We start from the raw sequence: 14384 nt of genomic DNA, 5'->3' as shown, positions 1-14384 counted from the left end.
TTTCATGTTTACATTAGACCACCATCATGTCAACCCTGAAGCTTCAGTACGTGTCTTCCTCTGCAAAACCTACGATTCTGTTTCCTTGGCCCGTCCCATAGAATCAGACAGGCCACCCTAGAGCGGCAGTGTCCAAGACAACACTAGGTATTCATCATGTCTTTTCTCTTCCCCGGCCCCAGGGACAGTAGGCAGGATGAGTGCGGTTAGGTTGGGACCGCATGGCTGAGTCCTCACAGCTGGGAACGGGAATGGAAGTGATGTTAAGAGGGCAAGAGATAATCACCCCCACCCAGCCCTCGTGACTGGAACAGAGAACCTGGAATAGTGGGGTTGCCAGATGGAAGACTCCTGCAGATCTGAGCCTGCTGGACCGAGCTGCCAAGGACAGCCCCTAGGCTTGGCAACCTTGTGTGCCTCTTGTGGTAAGACCCTGGCATTTGGTGCTTATTGGTCACCACAAAACAATGTAGTCTTTGCCATAGGCCTAAGACACGTGGCTAAAACATTACAGATGGATCGCCTGGCTTCACAGAAAGGAAACTGAAGCCCAAAGAGGCCACACAGCAGGGTGGCAATAGGGCTATGTCTCCTACACTTCCTTCCTCAGTCTCTCCTCTGTCCCCCATCCCACCACTGCACCCCCAGACGTGTCACAGTCATTGTGCTCATCACGTCACCATGTTGACTGAATCCCTTAGCACCTTTAGAGGTGATAGGTGTGTGTGTGTGTGTGTGTGTGTGTGTGTGTGCACGCTTATGTATATGTGTGTCTGCCTACATGCACGTGTGCTTATTTATGTGTGTGTACATGTTGGGGGGAAAGGAAACAGGACATATCCTAAACTCCCCCCCAGACCTCTCCAGGTGCTGGCACATGGCATGTGTAAAGACATTTTTTAATGAAGCATCATTAGGGAAGCTGCCCCCCCTGCAGGGGTAGAGCTGGTCTCTAACCACTCAAGTATCACATACCAAGTATGTGTGTGGAGTATCTGGTATCAGGTACTCCCTCGATTCCAGTCACTGGGAAACTCAGCCTCTAGTGGAAGTCCAGTCAGCTTCTTGTTGGCAGGTACATCAATGATCCACAGAGTAAAAGCAGCCCGTTGCCATCCCACCCACCCCCACGACTTCCAGGGCAAATAAGACAATGGAGCAATCATGACCCCCAAGTTTTCCATGTAGGACACAGAGGCCACTGTAAGCTGCTGGTGAACACCTGGGGACACAGGTCACTCCCAAGTACACGTGATACTACTTACAAACATGGAAACTATCATGATGAATACCATTTAATTGCATGTAGAATTGAAGGACTGGTGAGGCTTTCCCAATGCATGGATAACAGGAATACAAATGCTATGACGTGGGGTCTGTGATTCATTGTTATTCATTTTTATTACTATTATTTTAAACAAGGAGTTTCATTTTGAAAAAACACTTGGGACCCACTAACTCAGAAGCCCCAGGAGCAATTGCCGGGCTGTGGGCGGAGCCTGATTTGGTACCTTGCAGTCTCTGGTTTCCAAGCTCAGCCGAACCCTATTAGATGTCATTTGCTTAACATGAAAAAAAAGTAAGCGTATGAAAAGACACTCTACTGAATGGGAGAGGCTGCCAATGATACATCTGATAAGGGGCTAATATCCAAATTTATATAAACAAACAAACAAAAAATTCATACAACTCAACACCAAAAAACACACAAAAAAACAAATCAAACAACTTAAAAAATGGGCAGAGGACCTGAATAGACATTTCTCCAAAGAGGACATACAGATGGCCAATAGACACATGAAAAGATGCTCAGTGTCACTAATCATCAGGGAAATGCAAATTAAAACCACAATGAGATATCATTTCACTCCTATTGGAATGGCCATCATCAACAAATCAACAAACAAGTGCTAGTGAGGATGTGGAAAAAAGGGAACACTCGTGCACTGTTGGTGGGATTGCAGATTGGTGCAGCCACTATGGAAAACAGTACGGAGAGTCCTCAAAAAACTAAAAACAGAACAACCTTATGACCCAGCAATTCCACTCCTGGGTATCTATCTAAAACACTAATTAGAAAAGATAGATGCACCCCTATGTTCATTGCAGTATTACTTACAATAGTCAAGATATGGAAGCAACCTAAGTGCCCATTAATAGATGACTGGATAAAGAAGTGGTACATTTATACAATGGACTATTACTTGGCCATAAAAAAGAAGGAAACCTTACCATTTGCAACAACATAGATGGACCTAGAGGATATTATGCTGAGTGAAATAAGTCAGACAAAGAAAGTCAAATACCATATGATCTCACTTATTATATGAGGCCTGACAATTAAGTTTGCAAACTCATCCTAGAAAAAGTTCTACCTACCTCATTGCTGAATATCACTATGGTCACCTTTGAAGTACTCCCCTTGGTAAGCTATGCACTGACACCGGTACCTAGTGCACCTTTCAAAGCAATTCTGGAACTCTTTTTCCGGAATGGCCATCAGAGCTGTCGTCATATTACCCTTGATGTCCTGAAAGTCATCAAAATGTCTGCCTTTCAATATTTCCTTTATCTTCGGATAAAGAAAGAAGTCATTGGGGGCCAGATCAGGTGAGTAGGGAGGGTGTTCCAATACAGTTATTTGTTTATTGGCTAAAAACTCCCTCACAGACAGCGCCATGTGAGCTGGTGCATTGTCGTGATGCAAGAGCCATGAATCGTTGGTGAAAAGTTCAGGTCGTCTAACTTTTTCACGCAGCCTTTTCAGCACTTCCAAATAGCCAAGTTGGTTAACTGTTTTTCCAGTTGGTACAAATTCATAATGAATAATCCCTCTGATATCAAAAAAGGTTGCAACAAGTTCTCAAACTTAATTGCCAGACCTTGTATGTGAAATCTAAAGAACAAAATAAGCAAACAAACAAAACAGAAACAAACATAGATACAGAGAACAAACTGATGGGAAGGGAGTTGGGGAATGAGAAAGGTGAAGGGATTAGAAAGTACAAATTGGTAGTCAAGGGGATGTGAAATACAGTATGGGGAATATAGTCAATAATGTTATAAAAACTACGTAGGGTGCCAGATGGGCACTAGAGGTGTCAGGGGGATCAATGCATAAAACATGTAAACGCCTAATCACTACCCTGTACACCTAAAACTAATATGAAATAATATTGAATGTCAACTATAATTTTAAAAAATACATATTCCCAGGGTGTAAAGTACAGCACAGGGAACATAGTCAATGGTACTGTAACAGCTATGTACGGTGTCAGAGGGGTAGTAGACTGGGGTGTTATCACTTTGTGAGGGGTGTAAATGTCTAATTAGTATGTTGTTTTGTACACCTGAAACTAATATAAAAAGGTTAAAAAAAAGGAAAAAGAAAATTTAAAAGGTCAATGAAACTCCAAAGAAAAAAGTAAGTGTAAGAGACATTAAAAATTTTTTTTGACCCATCAAGAGGTTCTGTGACGAGACTGTAGAACTGTTTTTACTTCACAAAAGAAATTACAGGAGAAATTTATCTTTGATTTTGGCAGATGTCCACATCATAGCACCCGAGTTTTGCTAAGACTCTAGAGCCAGGTGGCTCATGTTCAAACCCCAGAGCCAGCCCTTGGCTGTGTGGCCTTGAGCGCTAATTGTCTCAGTGTTCTCATCTATAAAATGGGGGTAGTAACAGTGGTTTTGGTTATGAGTGTTACCTGAGATAACATTCGTAAGGTGCTGGAATAGTGCCTGGGACATAAGTATATGTAAGGGTTCGTTAAATAAATTAAAGGAAAATAAAAAAACAGGAAAAAGGAAAGATACCCTTGATTGCATTGAGAGACCACTCTGGAAATAAAGTGGTAAGAAAGAGTGCTTTGTCCAGTGTCCTCACTGCACATAAAAGGGCTTTACGAGAAAAGCATTTTATAAATTAGAAGGCACTGTACGGACGAGCGAATGACTTCCTTCATTGGTCTGGTCATTATAAATCAAATTCCAAGTGTCCCATCCTGACACCACCATAAACAATTAACAGCAAAACAAGAGCTATGAGTGTCCTTGCACCTCGAGAAAAACGGAACCACGGAGCAGTCCTTTAAAGATCTTTTTTCAAATTCATGACCGCATGATCCGGTTTTGCCTACATGTCCACCATCAAATACGGAGCCATACCGCTCAGTCATAGGCTTTTCCTGAATGACTGCAAAGCCATTTCTTTTAGAATTCTACTGTTTAGCTAGAAATGATGGAAAGCATCCAGAGAGTCCTGAGTGGTAAAGGAGTGAGCCTGCGTGCACTGTGCGAGCCCCGGGCCGTAGTGCAGCTTCTCCTAACCACGCCCAGCGTTACACTCCCACTAGGGCCACTACTCAGGGGCCGTGACCCCACTGCCACGGGGGGCGGGGGACAGGACCACCGGGCACATGTGAGCCAGGAAGCCACTGACAGTGTTTGCCGTTTAAGGACATTTAAGTGACAGGCAGGGGATAAAGACCCAAAGGAGGAGACTCACGAGGAAGAGCCATGAGGAGGACAGCACTGCCTCCATGGCCTGAAGGGAGTGGACACTCCCAGGAGCGTCCACAGTGCATGGTCAGCTGCCAGACTGAGCTGGGACGGACCCAAAAATCGTGGGGCTGACAACATGGAGCTCGTTTTTCCCGTCTTACAAGAGTAGGTACGATGGACTCTAAGGCAGGGGCTCACCATGGGGCAAAAAGGGAGTGAGAGTGGGGAGAAGGGATGCAGAAACACCCCCGGGGGTGTGGGTGTGGGGCAGGGGTGCAGCCCATGTGGGGCGGGTCCTGTCCTCCAGGCCTTGAGCTGAAGTGCCCCATCCTTTGAAAACGAAACGGAAGTCTGGACCGGGAATGAGCAACTTTTGATAACGTGAGGGGACATGTAAAAAGAACCTGGAGACCAACAGAAATAAATGTGTCTGGATCTTTATAAACATATCAGACATCTGTGGACCACATGTTTCCATCCTTCTGTGTATGTACGTGTGTTTATATGCATACGAGTAAGAATCAACATCCGTATGAAAGGAAAACCAAGTTCCCAAGGCCTGACAGTGTGTCTCATTCCACTTGGGCCTGTCAGCTGTCGCCCCAGGTGGCAGCCTCACCAGGCAGGGCCCAGCTGCTCAGTGACGCAGGCAGGAGTCCGGCCCAGGTCTAGGGCGGACCCCACGGCACTGCTAGCACTGCTGGGACTGTAACAATGTGAAATGCGTCTCTGTGTGCTGGGAAATGAAAACACCCCACAGCAAAATCACATAAAAGAACCGGGTGTTAGATTACGTTCCACTTCTGACAAAGGAGTATGGAGAACTCAGGCTGAAAGCCAGTCGAGGCAATTGTGGGTGTTGACATCGAAAGGACTGTGACAGTCTAGACTAAGAAATCGTCTGTCACGCTGTGCCCCCCGAAAGCCAAGGCCCAGAGACGCCTCCCAAGCTGCCTGGCTGCCACCCACAGCCTCTGCCGGCCTCTGACTCTTCGTGACGTCCGGCGACAGACAGTGCTGCCACGAGCTCAGCACCAGCGCCTCCCCCACGCTCCCACCTCTGACGTGTTTAGCACCTTCTTAGTGTGGAGGAAATGGGGTTCCTTGGTGCATCTATTGGTCATGGACAAGCACAGTGCACATCAAGAGTCTCTAGAAGCCCCCCGGTGATAAAGAAATACTAGCATTTCATAGATTCAAAAGGAGAGGCATAATTTCCTATCGCTCCTGAGACCATCATTTAGAAAACACTGGCCTCAATTGGAGCAGAGGGTGTAAGACGTCAAGCTGGCATCCGCAAAAGAGAATTTAAAAAGCATCCTAGTTGTTTGAAAGACATGAGGCCAAAAGCATGACCTTTTAGCGAACAATGCAGCAATCACTCCACTTCTTGTGACCTGCATTTTCATCTATGAAATACAACAACGATAATAAAGAAACAGTAACCATGTACAATTGCCTGGGACGATGGCAGGTCCTCAGTAATTATCAGTTCTTCTGATAAGTGAAAGGAGCTAATGGGAAGTAAGTATGCTGTCCCTCCACAGTGACACAGGTCTAAATGGCTGTTAAAAGTAAACAGAGCACTTCCTACTTCTTCTGGTTCACCAGAGGTCAGAGTCAAAATGGCTACCATTATGTTATGAGACATTCATAAGGCGATTACAAATTTCAAACAGAAAGTTCCCGTTGGGTTTTTGGGGGTATTATTTTGATAATGACATCTTTCATTCTGTATTAATAACTGGCAGTGACTTGTCAATTAATGATCTACTTCTTCTCATGTTATTTGTCACTAAATGTCACTAAATTTCACCCTCAACTGGCGAAATTATCTAAGACAGTAGAGTTACCCATGTGTTACTAGCCCAACATATCTGTAATAGATCATCATCCAATGACTATAATTAATTTAATATTTTTAGGATGAGTTGAGCCTTAACAAATTAATTTCTTAAAATATAATTATGTATTAGTAATTTAGGTATCTTCGGAAATTTTGGAAAAATATGGAAAAAAAAATCACCTGTGATCCTAGAATTTCATGAAAAACCTTGGGATTTTTTTTTTTTTCTTCTAGAAATCTTGTCTGGTTTTCTTGGGAGTTGGGACGTAGGCTATAGCCGAATATACTAAAATTTGGGGTCAATGTTTTTTCCTAAAGTTAATGCTTGGTTTTTCTCCAGCTATCTCCAAAGGAAATTTAACAGCGTAACCCTGATTGAAGGGTTTTCCTGGCTCAAAATTTGCCTCTAACACTTAACTAGTTTCTATGGGAGCGCTGCAGAGACTGGGAGAAACTTTCCACTGATCACAGTAATAGGAGTGAGTCTGTATTAGCCCCATTTGAGATTATTCAAGGATGGAATTTAAAAAACTCAGAGGTTGCCGATGAGCTTCTTTTCAGTTACAGGTACCTCCTTCTGCTAACACCCCTGTTCTGGAACCTTCCTGCCCATGGAGAGTCCGCCCCACCCTGTGGCCGACTGCAGTCCCGACGATGACCACCAGGGGGCCCTCGGGGCCCCTTAACACACCCAAGGTCTGTGAGGGCGAATGCATCCTCCCCCAGGCATCCCCGGCCCTCACAGCCAGCATGAAGGGATGCAGCGGCCGTGACTGGGAGCTGAGCTAGCCAGCCCCAAGGTGGCATGTTTGTGCCTGAAAACAGACTGGAAAACCAGGATTCTGTATTTTACTCCCTCTACTTCACCCATTTTCCAAGGTCACCTGTCACCTTCACATTATCAACACCATCTGAAAGCAAAATGCATCTGTGAACCCCATTTCATATGCTTCAGGATGCACAGCAGAAGCGAGGAAAGATTGCGTGAAAAAGAAAAGACAAAGACAAACAGGAAGAGCAGCCATCTTCAGTGGCGATGAAGGCTCGGAGGACCCGTGTGGCCCCAGGAGAGAGACGAAAACTCAGGAGAAAGAAAAACAGGAGGGAGAACCCAGCTCATGGTCCAGTGTCAGAATCCTAATCTGAAATCTGGTGTTGTGACTCTACTAGGGGCTCATGTGACAGGAGCCTCTTAGGCAGGGCCTCTGCTCGCCAAGAACGGTGACAAGAAGCTGGGGTGGGGGTCACGTTCGAACAGTGTTTGCTGAGTGGCCACCACCTACCATGTTTCCCCGAAAATAAGACCGAGCCAGACCATCAGCTCTAATGTGTCTTTTGGAGCAAACATTAATATAAGACCTGGTCTTATTTTACTATAAGACCAGGTATAATATAATATAACATAACATAATACCTGGTTTTATATAAGACTGGGTATAATATAACATAACATAACATAATATAATATAATACCGGATCTTATATAATAAAAGACCGGGTCTTATATTAATTTTTGCTCCAAAAGACGCATTAGAGCTGATGGTCCAGGTAGGTCTTATTTTCGGGGAAACATGGTAATAGGCACATTAGAATTTTAGCTCTCTAAGGTTCTTCTCAAAAGACTAGGTTTGAGTCATCAGTCATTTTATTTGCATATCGAGGTGTCTGGCAAAAGAACAGATTGTTTCACAAATTATTAAGAATTGAAACAACACCAAAGCACACACACACACACACACACACACACACACACACAGATGTCAGGCAGGCAGCTGATATGTGTGTATCAGGCACATGGCATGTTATCACTGTCCAACCACAAGAGTTAGAGTTATGTTTCCTCCTTTACCAAGGGCTGAGTGGTCAGCCTTGGTCCGTCCATCGGAAAGCTGTGGCCTGGCCTCCAGTCTACACCTTACTGATCAGTAGTGGCCACTCCCTGTCTCCAAATAGCCGGAGACCTAAGGAACAGTTGTTTTTCTTTATTCAAGTCCCAGGGAATCAATGGATGTCTGAGCGATGCAGTCCTACAAAGAGGACGTGTGTGTTCACGCCAAAACAGTAAAAAAAGAGGAAAAGGAAGGAATGGAGACAGCCCAAGGGGCAGGAGCTGAATCAGAGACCCTCTTCAGGGCTGCGTGCCTGCACAGGTGACACGTCTGCCCCCGACAGCCACCCTCCCGGCTCTCCTTTTTACATTTCTTTTTAGAAAATCAAATAAATGCAGAGTGAAACCATAACAGAGAAAGAGAATTCAGCCAGCTGTTAGACTGGAGCGAGCTTGCACGTCCATCTGGTGAAACACCTGCGAGACGGCTAATTGAGGTGTTGGTCACATGGGCAGCTTCCGCCACTTTCCTGGTAACACTCACGCTTCTCAGCAGAGATGTACCCACTCCTGTCTGCCCCACAGCTAAGAGTGTGTTAGGATTTTAAACAGGAGGCCCTACAAGCCTCTCACTCACTATAATGATCCATTTAACACAGGGCTGTCAGAGAGAAGGAAAGGCAAACACTTCCCTTTTACGTCACTGCTACCTGACTAGCTGTCATATTTCCAGAGTGTTCCCAGTGATGCTGTGAGGGGCAGTTGTGCTTTTACATCCTGGACATAAGATGTGCCTCCTGCCTGTCATACGAGGGCGAATCTGAGACGTGAGTGGGCTGGCCACCCAGGCCCCTGACCTGCAGTGTGGTCAGGTCCTGAGGGAGACAGCACTGGCCTTGGAAAGCTTTCCAACTCTGGCTCGTGTTGGTGCCACCTTGTAGCACTGGTCATTGGTTTCCAGGGAATGATTCTCAAGTGACACCCACGTGCATCTCACACCCTAGGATTCAGTTCTGATTACGCAGCAGACTCGGTCTCATTCAATCTGCCTACATTCATTTCTACAAGAGAAGAGAAACGTACTCAGTACTGAAACTCTTCTTTCCTGTTCGGCGAGGCCAGTCTAAATGTGGACAGTGATGGTTGGTGGGAAAATGTCACTTGAGTTTTTGCAAGAGACACAGTCCCTCACATCATATAAAGCCAAAAACAAGTTTTCCTAAGAATCACCAATGAGGGCTTAGCTGTTTTCTGCTTGACCGGGTTACAAACTACACTGAAAGGAAGTTAGAAGAAAAGAGGAAAGGGGCCAGTTCCTCTCCCAAGACATCTCATTTGCTGGGTTTATGTAAATTAGGAAGCAATTCGAGAGTATTCAGACATTTTTCTAGTCACATAGCTAAAATAATTTCAACCACCTTGAGATTTTTCTCATTATCCTAAATCAGTCATTATTAACCTTCAGTTCTACCGCCACAATATGTATGTCTAGTCAGGAAATCTAACTTGTACAAGCTAACTTGAACCTTTTTTCCCCAACAAAATTCTTAGTGTTACGCTGGTAATGGAAACATATTCAGACCCAGACAGGAGTACTGCAAGTTTGTAAAAAGTAAAACAGTGGAATTTGCTCATAAGTGATGCAAATTCAGTGGACGACAGCAATCAAATGTAAGGTCAGCCACTCGGTGATGGGGTGCCTTTGCTCCAGGTTACAGGCTCCTGATACCAGATGGCACTCTGCAGCCCTCAGGTGAGCTGCTAAGAAGCCCATGATGGCAGTACAGCTCCCTACCTACACACGTTACAAGGCCGGTGAGGTAGGGCTATCAAAAAGCAACCAGATGTGCAGGGAACCAGGAGTATCTCTGTTTAGTGTGAACCTCAGTGTAGTTTGATGCATTCATGTAAATTAAAGAAATCTGACCAGAAGCACTGTACCTGCCATGCCTGCCGTGAACACTGAGCCCAACAGCTATCAATGCCATGGCCTACCTGCACACGTGGCATCACTACCTACCAGGACTGGCAAAAACACCATAAAACTACATCATAAGACTTTTTGTTTATAATGTTACCACTCAAACCACACAGCTGCTTGAAATAGAGAAATCTACCTCCACCTAAAATGATCCATTTTAGGCCTAATTCCTAGAACAGCTTCCCACATGACCCAGGACTCTACCTGCGGTTGGCTGTTAAAGCCACTTGGCCACCGAGCCACAGCCTGTGGGCCGGCTGACACAGCACAGGGCTGGCCCCACATCCCAACGGGGACTCGCTTTGATGTCTTTTTGGCCATTTGTAACTCCAGTTTATTGTGAAAGGATATCATAGCATTTTAAAAGGAATACTGCACATAAAATCATGTGTATGATATCCATGATGGTCTACAAATGCAGAATAAAACAGTCTTAGTGGAAAGCAGGAGGGCATTTCCAATTTCTTACATGAAATGGACCCCTGCTGTACAAAGACCCTGTTGCATAACTCAAGGCATTTCTGTATTTCACACAGAATGTCAAATGATTTCCATTTCTGTCGTGCCCCACTCTCAGCACGCCACAGCTGGCTGTGCTGGACGTTGGGCCATGTATAAAACCCAAAAGACTGAAAAACGATTTCACATTTAACATTTTTAAAAAATGTAATTCATATTCACATGGAGAAAAAGAAACCGATGCGAGTATCTCTTACCTCTGCTGGCGCAGCTGATCTCGCCTTCGGCAGCAAGGTTGAGTCACATTTGCCCTGTTGAGGCAGAAAGTAAAGAGAGAATCCCTTTGATTCACAGGACGTCACTTGCAGTGAGCAGCTTTGTTATGGAAGACATTTACACGGACACTCACCAAGCCTGGGACTTTCTTGTTTCTGAACATTAATCTCCACATGGTTTTAAATAATTTGAGGGGCCTCTCTAGCTTTTGGGAGCCCTTTAGTGCACCCTGAAAGAAGGGAACTTGCAAACTTTTGTGCAATTTACATTCAGCCAAAGGAAGTGACGATGTTCCCATCACCAACCTCAAAACGCAAGCCAAAAAGAAAAAAAAAAAAAGTTGCTTGTTCAATCTCCTGATGCACGGTATTTAACTAATCAGCCGTGGTTTCAGTAAGGGAACGAGACAGACACTGTATGGTGACTTCTAGGTTCTCCATTCTAAGAACATTCATTCCAGCTATAGGAGAGCAAATTGTAACCTGTAAACACACGTCTAATTAAAATTCTAATCAGGGTCGGTCACCGCGGTTCAGGCCCATCTTCCGGGCACCAGACATTGGGCAAATCCCTTAAGCAGTGGCCTTGGTTTCACCATTTGCAAAGCTGAGGTCAGGCAGCACCTGCCTTATAGGGCAGTTAGGAGAACCGAGCTGGTACATTCGCGCCCAGCAGTCACGGGGGGCCATGGTGGTGATGTACCGTGTTCCCCTGAAAACAAAACCTAGCCGGACCATCAGCTGTAATGCATCTTTTGGAGCAAAAATTAACATAAGACTCAGTCTTATAAAATATAATACCAGATATAATATAGCATAATATAATATAAGACAGGGTCTTACATTACTTTTTGCTCCAAAAGACGCATTAGAGCTGACTGTCCAGCTAGGTCTTATCTTCCAGGAAACACGTAGGAATGAAGGGGGTCCCCACACTGGAGGTCCCCGAGACATCTCGCCCTTCTTTGAGAACACTGGCATGGGTTTCTCATCTGGGATCCCTTAGGAGTTGACCCTCCAGGTGTTAGACTAACTGTCCTTGTTTGTGACTGGGCTCCAACTTCTGACTAGTGAGGGTGGAACAGCAAAGGAGAACCAGTAGATGGCGCCATTGTCCACAGGACCGAGGACCTGCGGACCCTGGAGACAGGCTCAGCCTCCCCCTCGGAATTAGGCCATACTCAGTGTCAGGCTGGGCATTTTGAAACCGTCTAGAAATTACCTACATAGGTTATTTAAGAGGTTGGTTTTCTCCAGCCCTTTCTCTGCAGTATAGAGTCTTTAAATGTCTCTGGGTGGTGGGTGGTTTCGATACACACATCCACCCCCACCCCACACGCCCCTGGAAGGCTCACAGCCCTCCACTGGGCGACTCCTGGTCCCAGCTAGTAAATACGGCGGGGGCTCCCTCCCAACCTGCACCAAGTCCGCCAGGAGATGGCAGCAGAGGATGCAGCCGAGGGCAACCTCCAGGACTGGTACTGCTGCAGGAGATAGGCCTCTGCTCTGTGAGGCCTGAATGATGTGTCCCGGGTGACAAAACGCAAATTCCTTCCACGCGGGACCAAACTGTCAGGAAGTGGATCTTGTTTCCCACGGCACCTGCCTGTCCCTTCACGGCCCCTGGTCCTCTCCCCTGGGGACCCAAGGCTCCATAGACCTATCAGCTCAACCTGGACGTGTACAGACTAAAGCAGGGGTGTCAAAACTGCGGCCTGCGGGCCAACTGCGGTCCGCAATCCATTGTTAATTGGCTGGCAGCAAATGCCAAAAATATATTTAGTTTACTTAAATAAACCAGGTGAGGCAATACGTACTTCACCTCGAGTGAGTGGCCCAGCTGTTTGAGTATTTTACCGCATATGGCCCTTGGTGAAAACCGTTGAAATAAGTTTTGACACACCTGGACTAAAGGGTTAGTGGTGGTGCTACAGCGTCCAAGAAATGCTCCCTCTTCTGCTGTTGGCTGGTTCCTGGGCTGTGGCCTGTTTCTTTTCTAGATAAAACAGGCCAAGAGGGTGTCTGACTCATCTCAGCGATGGCCAAGCCACGACTAGAAGTGGGTGTCTCAATCGCAGCTTACCTACCCCCAGTTCTATGGGTCAATCCGTGATGAAGGAGAGGAACAGAGAGCTGCCCAGGGGACTTCTAAGGCCAGCAAGATGGGCAGGTAAAAATCCCGAGAACACTCTCACTATGCACACGTGGGAATGATGGAAAATCAAAACAAAAAGTGCCTCAATGAATAGCCAAGCCGTAAGAAGGAAGGAGGGGCGAACCCACAGGGGCTGAAAGGGAGCAACGGAGGGGCTGGACCACTGCTGAGGCTGCCCTGGGAGGGGGGTTCACTCGCTATAATCCTTGAATTCAGATTTTTTAAAAGCATTTTTTAATCGAGGTGACTTTCAGATAACACAAAATTAACCACTTTAAAGTGAATGATTCAGTGACATTTGGTACATTCACGAAGTGTGTAACCATCACCACTATCTAGTCCCAGAGTATTTTCATCAGTCCAAAAGAAACCCTGTAGCACTATTTCCATAGCCTAGAAGTGGAAGCAACCTGGGTGTCCATCGATGGATGGCTGGCTAAAGAAGAGGCGGTACATTTATACAATGGAACGTTAATTGAAAATGCCAGACCTGTGCCTTCCGTGAGTTTCGGTGTGACTTATAATGCCAGCCTGATTCACCTTAAGTTCCACATGAAAGTTGGTCTTATGCCAGGAATATGCTTCAGTTGCCCAGTGGACACAAAGCAAACACACCTCTGGGGGGACATGACCCCAAACCAGGCCCCGAGGATGTCCCACAGAAGAAGCAAGACCTGGAAAGTGTGCTCACTATCAAAAAATTGCAAAAACCCAAGGAAACAATACACCCCCGGAAAAAATAGTAGACACATGAAAAAGCAAGAGTTGAGCCAAGAACGTCAGAGAGCACAGGGACAATATAAGAGAGAATATAAAATAAGTATTTTTACGTTCTAAAGACATAGTGAAAGCAATAAATGTAAACAAGCCGGGAAGAATAAAATAAAACCGTTATGATTCATAAATGATATAATCCTCTGTGAAATACAAGAGAATGCACTGACAATTTATTAATTCTAATCAGAGACTATGAAAAGTTTACTGGACACAAGAGTAATATTCAAAAGTTACCGTGCTTGTGTACATCACCAGGAAACAAAGAGATGGCATTTGCAAAAGCAAAAAAGGGGAAGCATGGGGAAAGAAAAGAACAGAGTAGAAAAGGAAACCAGTAAAATGCATAAGAACTTTACAGAAAATATGATAAAGTTTATTGAAAGAAATAAAAAACAAAAACCAATGCAATAAAGTTAAATATCATATTCAAGAATGGAAATCTTAATGTGATAAAAACAAACGTCAATTTCCCCTAGATCAGTCTGTAACTTTAATGTCATAACAATCCAAATCTAAGCAGGCTTAATTTTTCCTGGAATTCAAATCCAAGAGTGCAG

The 14384-nt window shown here is 45.2% G+C and overlaps 1 protein-coding gene across 3 annotated transcripts in view; it reads right to left on the bottom strand.

Annotated features, from left to right (window-relative positions):
* The window catches only part of RPS6KA2 (ribosomal protein S6 kinase A2), a 299783-nt gene that overhangs the window by 239685 nt on the left and 45714 nt on the right, over nucleotides 1-14384 (bottom strand). For 2 of the 3 annotated variants that reach the window (XM_074333812.2, XM_074333813.2), the window contains exon 3: nucleotides 10878-10931. In XM_074333812.2, coding sequence (XP_074189913.1) covers nucleotides 10878-10931 — 54 coding nt within the window. Of the gene's footprint in view, nucleotides 1-10877; nucleotides 10932-11029; nucleotides 11134-14384 lie in introns of those variants that run through there. The other variant, XM_074333816.2, reaches the window with a different exon arrangement.

Source organism: Rhinolophus sinicus, chromosome 2 (assembly GCF_057876585.1).
Source record: "Rhinolophus sinicus isolate RSI-liver-muscle chromosome 2, RSI-T2T, whole genome shotgun sequence".
In the NCBI taxonomy this organism is placed as follows: Eukaryota; Metazoa; Chordata; class Mammalia; order Chiroptera; family Rhinolophidae; genus Rhinolophus; species Rhinolophus sinicus.
The sequence above is the reverse complement of the archived record's forward strand: the minus strand, read 5'-3'. Positions and strand labels throughout refer to the sequence as shown.